General features: G+C 61.2%; 2 protein-coding genes across 4 annotated transcripts; one reads left to right on the plus strand and one right to left on the minus strand.

Moving 5' to 3' along the window:
* Positions 1–327: 327 nt before the first annotated feature.
* Positions 328–4,006, minus strand: gng3 (guanine nucleotide binding protein (G protein), gamma 3). The gene is made up of 4 exons (XM_006642758.3): positions 3,673–4,006; positions 2,799–3,303; positions 1,523–1,622; positions 328–475 (listed from the first exon to the last, which is right to left on the minus strand). Exons 3-4 carry the CDS (start codon positions 1,619–1,621, stop codon positions 347–349), a joined length of 228 nt encoding a protein of 75 aa, XP_006642821.3. The 5' UTR covers position 1,622; positions 2,799–3,303; positions 3,673–4,006; the 3' UTR covers positions 328–346.
* An 810-nt stretch (positions 4,007–4,816) lies between these two features.
* On the plus strand, positions 4,817–11,204 carry bscl2 (BSCL2 lipid droplet biogenesis associated, seipin). Of its 3 annotated transcripts, none has more exons than XM_069180249.1 (12): positions 4,817–4,988; positions 5,931–6,032; positions 6,208–6,435; positions 7,159–7,240; positions 7,338–7,481; positions 8,030–8,164; positions 8,385–8,482; positions 8,584–8,725; positions 8,815–8,893; positions 9,371–9,454; positions 9,529–9,612; positions 9,906–10,265. In XM_069180249.1, exons 3-12 carry the CDS (start codon positions 6,227–6,229, stop codon positions 9,917–9,919), a joined length of 1,071 nt encoding a protein of 356 aa, XP_069036350.1. In that variant the 5' UTR covers positions 4,817–4,988; positions 5,931–6,032; positions 6,208–6,226; the 3' UTR covers positions 9,920–10,265. The 3 variants fall into 3 exon arrangements, with proteins under 3 accessions (XP_069036350.1, XP_069036349.1, XP_069036351.1); XM_069180248.1 differs by lacking the exon at positions 9,906–10,265 and adding an exon at positions 10,630–11,204 and having other exon boundaries at positions 4,818–4,988; XM_069180250.1 differs by lacking the exons at positions 5,931–6,032; positions 9,906–10,265 and adding an exon at positions 10,630–11,204 and having other exon boundaries at positions 4,821–4,988.
* Positions 11,205–11,530: the final 326 nt, after the last annotated feature.

The following is an 11,530-nucleotide window of genomic DNA, read 5'->3' on the forward strand; positions in this document are numbered from 1 at the left end:
GGTTTTAGGGCACGGCCATCCCTATGGGGGGGGCGTTGGGGGCTCCCCACGGATGCCCGTGTGGCAGGCCTGTTGCCCTGATTCCTACCCCCACCGGGTGCCGGCTGGAGGGCTTGTCACCGCCGTGCCGAGGCCGCCTGGATCGAGCCCCTGGCCGAAGGGCTCAGCCCTCTCCCCGGGGGGCCGAGTCAGTCAGAAGCGCCCCTCCCTCCCTGGGCCGCACGCGAGAGTCTCGAACCCCTGTGCGTGTGTGTGTGTGTGTCCTTGCTGTAACATGAGCGCGCACGTGTGTCCTTCCTCCTCTGCCCCCCCCCCCCTCCCCAAACCCCCCCCCAGCCGCCTCCGCTCACAGCAGGGCGCAGAAGAACTTCTTCTCCCGGAAGGGGTTCTCGGAGGTGGGCACAGGGGTGATCAGGGGGTCCTCGCAGGCGTGGGCGTCGCAGTAGGCCATGAGGTCAGCCGCCGCCTTCGAGACCTGCGGGGAGCGGGGAGAGAGGACATCCTGCTGACCGCACGCTTGACCACGCTTGACCGCGCGGCTCTGACCGGCCTCTCACACTGGCTTTGTCAATACCCACTCACTGGGGTGGCCAGCGGGGTCAGGGCTGAGGGTCACACTGCCCTGGGGTGTCCAGTGGGGTCAGGGCTGGGAGTCACACTGCACTGGGGTGTCCAGTGGGGTCAGGGCTAGGGGGGTCACACTGCACTGGGGTGTCCAGTGGGGTCAGGGCTGGGGGGGTCACACTGCACTGGGGTGTCCAGTGGGGTCAGGGCTGGGGGGGTCACACTGCACTGGGGTGTCCAGTGGGGTCAGGGCTGGGAGTCACACTGCACTGGGGTGTCCAGTGGGGTCAGGGCTGGGGGGTCACACTGCACTGGGGTGTCCAGTGGGGTCAGGGCTGGGGGGGGTCACACTGCACTGGGGTGTCCAGTGGGGTCAGGGCTGGGGGTCACACTGAACTGGGGTGTCCAGTGGGGTCAGGGCTGGGGGTCACACTGCACTGGGGTGTCCAGTGGGGTCAGGGCTGGGGGTCACACTGCACTGGGGTGTCCAGCGGGGTCAGGGCTGGGGGTCACACTGCACTGGGGTGTCCAGTGGGGTCAGGGCTGGGGGTCACACTGCACTGGGGTGTCCAGTGGGGTCAGGGCTGGGAGTCACACTGCACTGGGGTGTCCAGTGGGGTCAGCGCTGGTGGTCACACTGCACTGGGGTGTCCAGTGGGGTCAGGGCTGGGGGGGTCACACTGCACTGGGGTGTCCAGTGGGGTCAGTCCTCGGGGTCACACTGAACTGGGGTGTCCAGTGGGGTCAGGGCTGGGAGTCACACTGCACTGGGGTGTCCAGTGGGGTCAGGGCTGGGAGTCACACTGCCCTGGGGTGTCCAGTGGGGTCAGCGCTGGTGGTCACACTGCACTGGGGTGTCCAGTGGGGTCAGTCCTCGGGGTCACACTGCACTGGGGTGTCCAGGGGGTCAGTGGTTTGAGATACAGGCAGGTACGGCTCTGTGCTGCTCTGCACTGACCTTGATCCGGCACATGCTGGCCTCGATCTTCAGCTGCTCCACCAGCTTGCGGGCCTGACCGATACTCATGGTGCTGTTGAGGGGGGTGTCTCCCTTCATCCTGAGGTGGGAGGGGGGGAGAGAAGACATGTTTGTACTGCAGATGCCTGTACACGAGTTAATCATCTGCTCTGCCAGCACTGTAATTCATCTGTCATGCCAGCACAGCTCTCGGAATTTCAATTGGACTCGGTGCACGCCTGACCAGCACTCCCATAGCTCCTCGCTGGAGAGGAGGAGAGAGGGAGTTACAGAGATGTGCCTCTGATTCTCTCCCTCCTTCTCTCTCCTGTTTCTGCAATCTCCTGTCTCCAGGGACCTCTCTTCCAATAATGGCTCTGTGTTCCCAGCTGCTTAGTGCCTCCTGACCCAGAAAAGCTCACCGCAGAGCTGCAGGCAGAGGAGTCTGAGAGGGAGAGTCGCAGAGGCTGGGGGAGAGCTGAGCGCCTCCCGTCTGGCTCCCGGGAGAGACACAGGTCAGGAGGCCCTTGTTTACACAAAGGGTGGTGGGAGTCTGGAACAAACTGCCCAGCTATGTTGCCTAAGCTAATACCCTGACCTCATTCAGGACATGGCTGGATGAGATGTTTTTGACCTGAGAAAATTAGCAGCTGAACTGCTGAACAGTCTGGATAGGCCTCTTCCTCATGTTGCTGACATTTACTGACAATGAGGAACAGACAGCAGAGTGCAGGGGAACACTGCTGTCCACACACCTGTCTCTATACATAAACTTGCATACACACACCTATACACATACACCTGTCTATATACAGTACATACATCTGTCTATACACACGCACACCTGCATATATACAGTACATACACCTGCATATATACAGTACATACATCTGTCTATACACACGCACACCTGTCTATATACAGTACATACATCTGTCTATACACATACACCTGCATATATACACACACCTGTCTAAATACATAAAACTGTATACACACACACACACAGATAATGGACAGGCAGGCAGGCCATGACAGACAGATAAAGGACAGACGGGCAGGTGATGACAGACAGGCAGATGATGGACAGACAGGCAGGTGATGACAGACAGATAAAGGACAGACAGGCAGGTGATGACAGACAGGCAGATAACGGACAGACAGGCAGGTGATGACAGGCAGGCAGATAATGGACAGACAGGCAGGTGATGACAGACAGGCAGGTGATGGACAGGCAGATGACAGACAGACAGGCGACGGACAGATCTGACCAGACCTGTGTCCAGGGGCTCTGGTGTGATGGCTTGTACAGGCCTGTCTTTGTCCTCCTCCTCTCCGCCTGTCTCTCTGGCTGTCTTCCTCTGCGCTGGGGGACCTGCCCTTGTCTTCCTCTCCTCTCTCCTCTCTCCTCTCTCCTGTGCTCCTCCTCGCTCCCTGTCTCTGTTCTCGGCTCCGGGAGGGGGGGGGGCGTTCGGATCCCTAGAGCTGGACCACGCCCTGCCTCCGGTCAGGATGTTCCCGTCTGGATCGCTGGAGCTCCGCACAGCGCAGAGCAAACCTTACCCACTGCACTGCCCTCCCCCCGCTGCCGTCAGTGGTATCTGCCGGACTGGGGGGGTGTGCCATAGCAATCTGCAGCCTGGGCCGTACCATTGGCCAGCCAGCTGGAGGGGGGGGCGGGAGAACTGCAGCTCTGACAGGAATAACCGGATTACTGGGGAGCACAGGGAAACAGGAGGATAGCAGGATGGGGTTCGGAAAGGAGAGCTGGGAGGGAAGAACTGGAACAGAGGAGGGGTGGAGGGAACAGGAGAAGAATTCCTGGTCACAAACGTTCAGCTCGTTTGGAAATTAGAAACTAATTGATCCGAGGATCTCATGCAGCCGTGTGGTGAGAGGAGCCGGGGTGTCGGATTCAACCACATGGCCGGGCAGCTTGTTCCACTCTCCCGCTGCTCTTTGAGTAAAGATGAGAGGGGGTACAGAGAGTGTTGGGGGGTGAACACTGACCGGGAGGGGGAGAGGGTCTCACTGTGTGTGTGTGGGGGGGGGGGGTTCTCTTTCTCTTTGTGTGTCAGGGAGAACAGAGCCTTGCTGCCTCACTGTTGCCTGGCAACTCCCACCCCTGCCTCCAATCGCCGGTCGGATACCGTTGCCACGGAAACTGCTGCAGTCTCTCTCTCTCGGCCTCCTTGTCTTTCACAGCAGACAGATCTCTCCGTGTCCCTGGAGCAGGGCTGTCCCCGAGGGAGAGGGACAGGCTCAGGAAGGGGCAGACAGACGACAGGGCGATGGAGGGATGGGGAAGGAGTGGAGAGGAGAGAGTGATGGTGATTATTCTTATTATTATGGAGCCCTGTCCCTGTGTAATAAACCCAATGCAGAACTCAGTGGCTCTTTTGCCCATGGTGTGAACGTCTGGGTCAGGCCCTGCAGAGCACAATGAGCCCGAGCTACCAGCGGTCCTGCGTGTGTCTGTGTCAGTGTGTGTGTGTGTGAGAGTGAGTGTGAGTGTGTCTCTGTGTCAGTGTGTGTGTGTGAGAGAGTGAGTGTATCTCTGTGTCGGTGTGTGTGAGTGGACCCTCAGACAAGCACCACTGACCCTCAGAGTTTCAGAAGATCAGCTTTGCAGCGTGTATAAACACTCATTCTCCTGAGAGCTAGCGCTCGTTCATTCTCAAACAGATGCAGCTGAGTGTGAATAATTCAGGAGGGATTCTGAAGGTCTGTGCTGACCTGGGGCCTGGAGTCTGAGTCAGCCCTCAGTACAGATCTGCAGGAGCACAGCTGGAGAGTAGTATAACCCAGAGAGTTTAGAGGGAGAGTAGAGGGTCTAACTGCAGTGGCCAGAGAGCACCTCCCAGGTGGGGCTGCTGGTGCAGAATGATCCCTGTGCGTCTCCCAGGTGGGGCTGCTGGTGCAGAATGATCCCTGTGCGTCTCCCAGGTGGGGCTGCCAGGGTAGAATGATCCCTGTGCGTCTCCCAGGTGGGGCTGCCGGGGTAGAATGAGCACTGTGTGTCTCCCAGGTGGGGTTACTGGTGCAGAATGAGCACTGTGTGTCTCCCAGGTGGGGGCTGCCGGTGCAGAATGACCACTGTGAGGTGACTCACTCCATGCGAAATACTTCAAGGTCCTTTGAAACGCAACCAATCTCTTCACCAGCTGACTGACACACGCCTTTGCGCTGTAGCTGCTCCGCGTGTCTCCTGCCGGTGACGTGGACGTGAACGTGAGAGCGGAGGGCCATTGTGACGCCGGGCGGGGCTCGGCGCGGCTCCGCGGGGCGCTGGGGGCGGTGTGTCCTGCCGCAGCCGCCGTAGCCGCGCACCCGGAAGGAGGGAGGGGAGGGGAGGATGCCCATGCAGAGGGAGACACAAGCAGGCAGGCGGCGAGGGGAGGTGTTGTGGAGAAGTTCTCCGGTGTGAGAAACTGCGCAGGGACTGGCGGCAGCGCAGAGCCGAGAGGTAGGAGCTTGTTTCGGGTGTCTTCGCGGAGGGTCAGGCAGCTGCGCTCTCCCTCGCAGGTAGTTGGCTCAGTCAGTTTAGTGATGCAGCAGAAAGTGTCCGTCCGGGGAGGCGAGCCTGCTCAGGCGTGCTGAGCACCGCGCCCGGCGCACGTCTGCTCTGCTGTCGTGAGGGACCGCGGCTCGCTGGCTCGACAGCCGGGCTGGAGCACCGTGTTGTGACATGACGTTTGTGTCGGCGAGGTCCGTCCCCTCCAGGTCGGAGGACGGGACACCCGTAGGGACGCAGGGTAACCTGGACAGCAGGTCAGCGGCGCGGGGAGCACGCCGTGTAACGTGCGAACTCCACACAGAAGGATCCCCGCTCTGGTAGGGCTGGTCAGACACAGCGTTTGGAGCAGCGGCTCCTTGTCTCGTGTCTCTGAAAGTGGGGTTCGCCGGGGCGCTGTGTGTCCGGGAGCGTGGCGTCTTTCCCCACTGGACGCTGGGCTGGATCAGTGAAGAGCCCCCCCCTCCCTGTCTCCCAGCTCCCAGCGTCTCATTGCGATTTCCCGGCGCTGAAAGACTCCGCTGTGTGCCGCGCCGAGCCCGGAGCAGCTGACCCGTCTGTGACTCAGGGAGGGTTCTGACCGGCCCGGCTGTGTCGAATTCCCTGGATTTTCCACAGCCCGGGTCTGCGTGTGGAATCTGGGGCGTGACGTCAGCGCCAGGGGCTACAGAGGTGCCTTTCAGCCTGCAGGGGGTGGGGGGGGGGGCGGCTGTCTCCGTCGGAACAGCGGCTGGGTCCACACTCCTACCACTCTTGCTGTAGAGGCCTCCTGCCCTGGGCCTGCGTGCTCCGGTGGGCGTGCGTGTGCGAGGTGCCCCCCGCTGGAGGGGCCGCCGAGCTGGTGTTCCTGCGGCCTGTCGGTCACCTGGGCTGTCCCTCTTCCTCCCCCGGCAGCCCCTGACAGGAAGGAGCAGCCCCTGACCGCTGGCCTCAGCCGCGTGGTGCCTGACCGCTCGCCGGTGTCCAGGAGGGCCCTCGGCCCGCTCCCTGTGCTTGGTGAGTGCTGGCTGGTCCTGCCCCTGATCTCGGGGGGGCTGCAGCTGGGCAGACTGGCCTTTCTGGGCTCTGCTCCCCTACGTGGGGGCTGATACTACTGATGGGCATCCATGGGGACAGGTCTGGGGGCGTGACACAGCGTGTGGAGTCTGCATGTTGTCCCTGTCCCCCGCAGGCCCTTGTGTGCTGGGAGGATGGGCGCGGGCGCGGCCCCGGCGCTGCAGTGGCTGCAGGAGTGGGCGGCGGTGTCCGTGCTGCGTGCGCGCCGCACGCTGCTCCAGGCCGCCGTCCTGCTGTGCGTGCTGGTGCTGCTGCTCTGGGTGGCCATCTTCCTGTACGGCAGCTTCTACTACTCCTACATGCCCACCGTCAGCTTCGCCACGCCCGTCCACTACGTGTACAGGTGAGGGCCTCGCCGGGTGGACAGGTACGGCCCTCGCCGGGTGGACAGGCACGTCCCTGCGCGCCGGGTGGACAGGTACGTCCCTGCGCGCCGGGTGGACAGGTACGTCCCTGCGCCGGGTGGACAGGTACGTCCAGGTGTGCCAGGTGGACAGGTACGGCCCTCGCCGGGTGGACAGGCACGTCCAGGTGCGCCAGGTGGACAGATACGGCCCTCGCCGGGTGGACAGGCACGTCCAGGTGCGCCAGGTGGACAGGTACGGCCCTCGCCGGGTGGACAGGTACCTCCAGGTGCGCCAGGTGGACAGGTACGGCCCTCGCCGGGTGGACAGGTACCTCCAGGTGTGCCGGGTGGACAGGTACCTCCAGGTGTGCCGGGTGGACAGGTACGTCCAGGTGGGCCAGGTGGACAGGTATGTCAAGGTGCGCCAGGTGGACAGGTATGTCAAGGTGCGCCAGGTGGACAGGCACGTCCAGGTGGGCCAGGTGGACAGGCACGTCCCTGCCCAGGTGTACAGGCACGTCCAGGTGGGCCAGGTGGACAGGCACGTCCAGGTGCGCCAGGTGGACAGGCACGTCCAGGTGGGCCAGGTGGACAGGCACGTCCCTGCGCCAGGTGGACAGGCACCTCCAGGTGGGCCAGGTGGACAGGCACGTCCAGGTGTGCCAGGTGGACAGGCCTGCCTGCCTGGCAGCTGCTCACCGCTCTCTCTCTCGCTCTCAGGACAGACTGCGATTCTCTAGACGCGACTCTCTGCTCCTTCCCCTTCGCCAACGTCTCCCTGCTGAAGAACGGCCGAGAGAAGGTACCCCCCTCTCCCGCGCCGCGCCCTGCGCCCTGCGCCCCCGCAGCGCGCCCCCTCACCCCTCTCCCCTCTCCCCTCTCCCCTCTCCCGGCCGCAGGTGATGATCTACGGGCAGCCCTACCGCATCTCCCTGGAGCTGGAGCTGCCCGAGTCCCAGAGCAACCAGCAGCTGGGCATGTTCCTGGTGCAGCTGTCCTGCTACACGCGGGGCGGCCAGGTCATCGCCTCCGTGTCCCGCTCCGTGAGTGACCCCCTGCCCCTGTCTTCCCGTCTGCACGTGCGTGAGTGCGTGTGCTCTGTGCACGTACGCTGTGCTGTGTGTGTGTGAGCTCTGTGCTGTGTGTTCTGTACTGTGTGTGTGTGTGTGTGTGTGTGTGAGCTCTGTGCTGTGTGCTCTGTACTGTGTGTGTGTGCTCTGTACTGTGTGTGTGTGTGTGTGAGCTCTGTGCTGTGTGCTCTGTACTGTGTGTGTGTGAGCTCTGTGCTGTGTGTTCTGTGCATGTGCACTCTACTGTGTGTGTGTGTGAGCTCTGTGCTGTGTGTTCTGTGCATGTGCACTCTACTGTGTGTGTGTGTGAGCTCTGTGCTGTGTGCTCTGTGCATGTGCACTCTGTACTGTGTGTGTGAGCTCTGTGCTGTGTGCTCTGTGCATGTCCACGCTGTACTGTGTGTGTGTGAGCTCTGTGCCCTGCATATCGAGCGCTCTGTGCTGTGAGTGTGTGAGCTCCATGTGTCTGTGTGATTGCAGTTTTGCCCTCCTGCAGGCTGAGTCCTCCTGTGTCCCAGCAGGCCATGCTGCACTACCGGTCAAGTCTACTGGAGACCCTGGCCACTCTATTCTTCTCACCCCTTCTGTTGTCCGGCATGGCGGAGCAGAAACAATTACTGGAAGTGGAGCTATACAGTGACTACAGGGAGAATTCGGTAATGCTCTTTTTCTGTCTGGGTCCGTGGGTCCGTGGGTCCGTGGGTCCGTGGGTCCGTGGGTCCGTGGGTCCGTGGGTCCGTGGGTCTCTGTGTCTCTCTGTGTCTCTGTGTCTCTGTGTCTCTGTGTCACTGGGTCTGTGTCTCTGTGTGTCACTGGGTCGGTCAGTCTAGGTTATTTAATTGTACCGGTGTCTCTCCCTCCCCTCCCCCACTCCAGTACGTCCCGACTGTGGGCGCGCTGCTCGAGATCCAGACTCGCCGGATCCAGATCTACTCCGCACAGCTGCGGATCCACGCCCACTTCACCGGCATCCGGTACGAGGGGGCGGGGCCTGCGGGCCGGGGGTTGTGGGTGATGTCGGAGTGTTCTGGGCCAGGCGGGTGTCTGAGCGATGCTGTGTTCTCTCTCTCGGTAGGTACCTGCTGTATAATTTCCCAGTGACCTCAGCGGTGATCGGGGTGGCCAGTAACTTTGCCTTCCTCAGCGTCATCGTGCTCTTCAGCTACCTGCAGTTCATCTGGGGCGGGCTGTGGCCCCGGGACCAGATCAGGGTGCAGGTCAGTCTCCCGCCCGCTCTGCTGTCCCCTCTTGTCCAGCCCGGTCCTGTCCCGGTCACACAGTGCTGACCGCGTGTCTCTCTGCCCAGGTCTCGATGGGGGATCAAGTGAGACTCCAGCAGAGGAGAGAGGAGGTCCGGCGACGTATGAGAGCCCCCAGCGCACAGAGTAAACACGCTACAGCCGACACGCCACACAGGGCCGACACGCTACAGCTGACACGCAACACAGAGCCGACACGCTACAGACGACACGCCACACGGGGCCGACACGCTACATCCTCTCACGCCACACGGGGCCGACACGCTACATCCTCTCACGCCACACGGGGCCGACACGGTACATCCGTCACGCCACACGGGGCCGACACGGTACATCCGTCACGCCACACGGGGCCGACACGCTACATCCTCTCACGCCACACGGGGCCGACACGCTACATCCTCTCACGCCACACGGGGCCGACACGCTACATCCTCTCACGCCACACAGGGCCGACACGCTACATCCTCTCACGCCACACGGGGCCGGGACTAGAGCCAGCGAGTGCCTGCAGCGCACTCAGCAGCAGGGGCAGGCTGGACCGCCCGCTGTGCCCCTCCGTGGGCGAGACGTCGTGGTGATGGAATCGTGTCCGTCTCTCAGCCCAGGTCACGCACGCAGCAGGCGGCGCGGACGCTGGGGCAGGACCCTCGGGGCTGACCGGCTCAGAGCCTGCGCGGACGAAAGGTCAGTGTGGGAGTGGCCTGTAGGGGGAGAACGAGGGGCTGACCGGCGGCTCACACTGTCTCTGTGTTGCGCAGATGAGCTGGACGCAGTGAGGGAAGAGGCTCTGGAGACCATCGGTTCCCTGAGTGGACACCCTGACCTGCAGCAGCACTACTCAGGTGGGACACTGGACACACCTCCTGAACCAGGACTGGACAGCCCTGTTCTAGACACACTGACCCTCCAGGACTGGACTGGACAGCCCTGTTCTAGACACACTGACCCTCCAGGACTGGACAGCTCTGTTCTAGACTCACTGACCCTCCAGGACTAGACAGCCCTGTTCTGGACACACTGTCCCTCCAGGACTGGCCAGCCCTGTTCTGGACACACTGACCCTCCAGGACTGGACTGGACAGCCCTGATCAGTGTGTGTCCTGAGGGTACGACACTCATGGTGTGTGTTTTACAGGAGAGACAGAGTAGGAACAGACAGGCAGGCAGGCAGCTGAGGACCAGCACTGGTTTCTGCAGAGTGAAGACTAATAAACTGCTTGTGTCAGACTTTGACTGACCGCGAGTGTGTCGGACCGCTAGTGTGTCAGAGTTTGACTGTGTCGGACCCCGGGCGTGTCGGACCCCGAGCCTGCGTGGGTCCAGCTGTGAGGCGTGTCCTGCCCTCAGCTCCAGGGACACTTCGGTCTGCTCTCGGCAGCAGGACCTCAGCTGTCCAGACAGGAGGGAGGAGAGACCTTCTTGTTCTTCCTATTGCCTGAACGTTCCTCCTCTTCCCTCTGTCTCTCTCTCTCTCCCCCACCTCTGTCTCCCTCTCTCCTCTGTATCTCCCCCCTCTCTCAATTCAATTCAATTCAAGGTGCTTTATTAGCATGACCGATGGGTACAATCAGTGTTGCCAAAGCAAATAAAAATAATAAAATTAACATAGAACAAAACAAAAAATAGAAGTAAAATAAAATCTACAGACATGTTACAGACATTTACAACAAAGACATATTATATAATATTGACATACTGTAGGCAGCTGGAGCATTATCTCTCTCTCTCTCCCCCCTCTCTCTCTCTCCTCCGTCTCTCCCCCCTCTGTCTCTCTCTCTCTCCTCCGTCTCTCCCCCCTCTCTCTCTCTCTCTCTCTCTCTCTCTCTCTCTCTCTCTCTCTCTCTCTCTCTCTCTCTCAGAGCTGGAGTCATCCTCTGAGGATCCTGCAGTGCTGCTTGAGGTGCCGGAGACCCTGGACAGCAGTGTGTCGGAGGAGGAGCCCGAGGAGCAGGGACCCCCAGCACCTGAGATCACACTGCGCCAGCGACACGGGGCCTGCAATAGCTCCTGAGCACACCCCTGGACACGCACCCCGAAATACCCCAATATACCCCTCAGGATACACTGGGGCTCCGGTCCAGTAGGACAGTCTGTTACACTGGGGGCTCCAGTCCAGTAGGACAGTCCTGTTACACTGGGGGCTCCAGTCCAGTAGGACAGTCCTGTTACACTGGGGGCTCCAGTCCAGTAGGACAGTCTGTTACACTGGGGCTCCGGTCCAGTAGGACAGTCCTGTTACACTGGGGGCTCCAGTCCAGTAGGACAGTCTGTTACACTGGGGGCTCCAGTCCAGTAGGACAGTCTGTTACACTGGGGGCTCCAGTCCAGTAGGACAGTCTGTTACACTGGGGCTCCGGTCCAGTAGGACAGTCCTGTTACACTGGGGGCTCCAGTCCAGTAGGACAGTCTGTTACACTGGGGCTCCGGTCCAGTAGGACAGTCCTGTTACACTGGGGGCTCCAGTCCAGTAGGACAGTCTGTTACACTGGGGCTCCAGTCCAGTAGGACAGTCTGTTACACTGGGGGCTCCAGTCCAGTAGGACAGTCTGTTACACTGGGGGCTCCAGTCCAGTAGGACAGTCCTGTTACACTGGGGGCTGCAGTCCAGTAGGACAGTCTGTTACACTGGGGGCTCCAGTCCAGTAGGACAGTCTGTTACACTGGGGGCTCCAGTCCAGTAGGACAGTCCTGTTACACTGGGGCTCCAGTCCAGTAGGACAGTCCTGTTACACTGGGGGCTCCAGTCCAGTAGGACAGTCT

Source organism: Lepisosteus oculatus, chromosome 18 (assembly GCF_040954835.1).
Source record: "Lepisosteus oculatus isolate fLepOcu1 chromosome 18, fLepOcu1.hap2, whole genome shotgun sequence".
NCBI lineage: Eukaryota > Metazoa > Chordata > Actinopteri > Semionotiformes > Lepisosteidae > Lepisosteus > Lepisosteus oculatus.

Bases quoted from the DNA above. Each gene is read 5' to 3' on its own strand.
- gng3 (XM_006642758.3), bottom strand. From the start codon at position 1,621: ATGAAGGGAGACACCCCCCTCAACAGCACCATGAGTATCGGTCAGGCC. The intron at 476-1,522 runs GTCAGTGCAGAG...CGCTCCCCGCAG, and splicing joins CCAGCATGTGCCGGATCAAG to GTCTCGAAGGCGGCGGCTGA.
- bscl2 (XM_069180248.1), top strand. From the start codon at position 6,227: ATGGGCGCGGGCGCGGCCCCGGCGCTGCAGTGGCTGCAGGAGTGGGCG. The intron at 6,436-7,158 runs GTGAGGGCCTCG...TCTCGCTCTCAG, and splicing joins CCCGTCCACTACGTGTACAG to GACAGACTGCGATTCTCTAG. The intron at 9,455-9,528 runs GTCAGTGTGGGA...TGTGTTGCGCAG, and splicing joins AGAGCCTGCGCGGACGAAAG to ATGAGCTGGACGCAGTGAGG.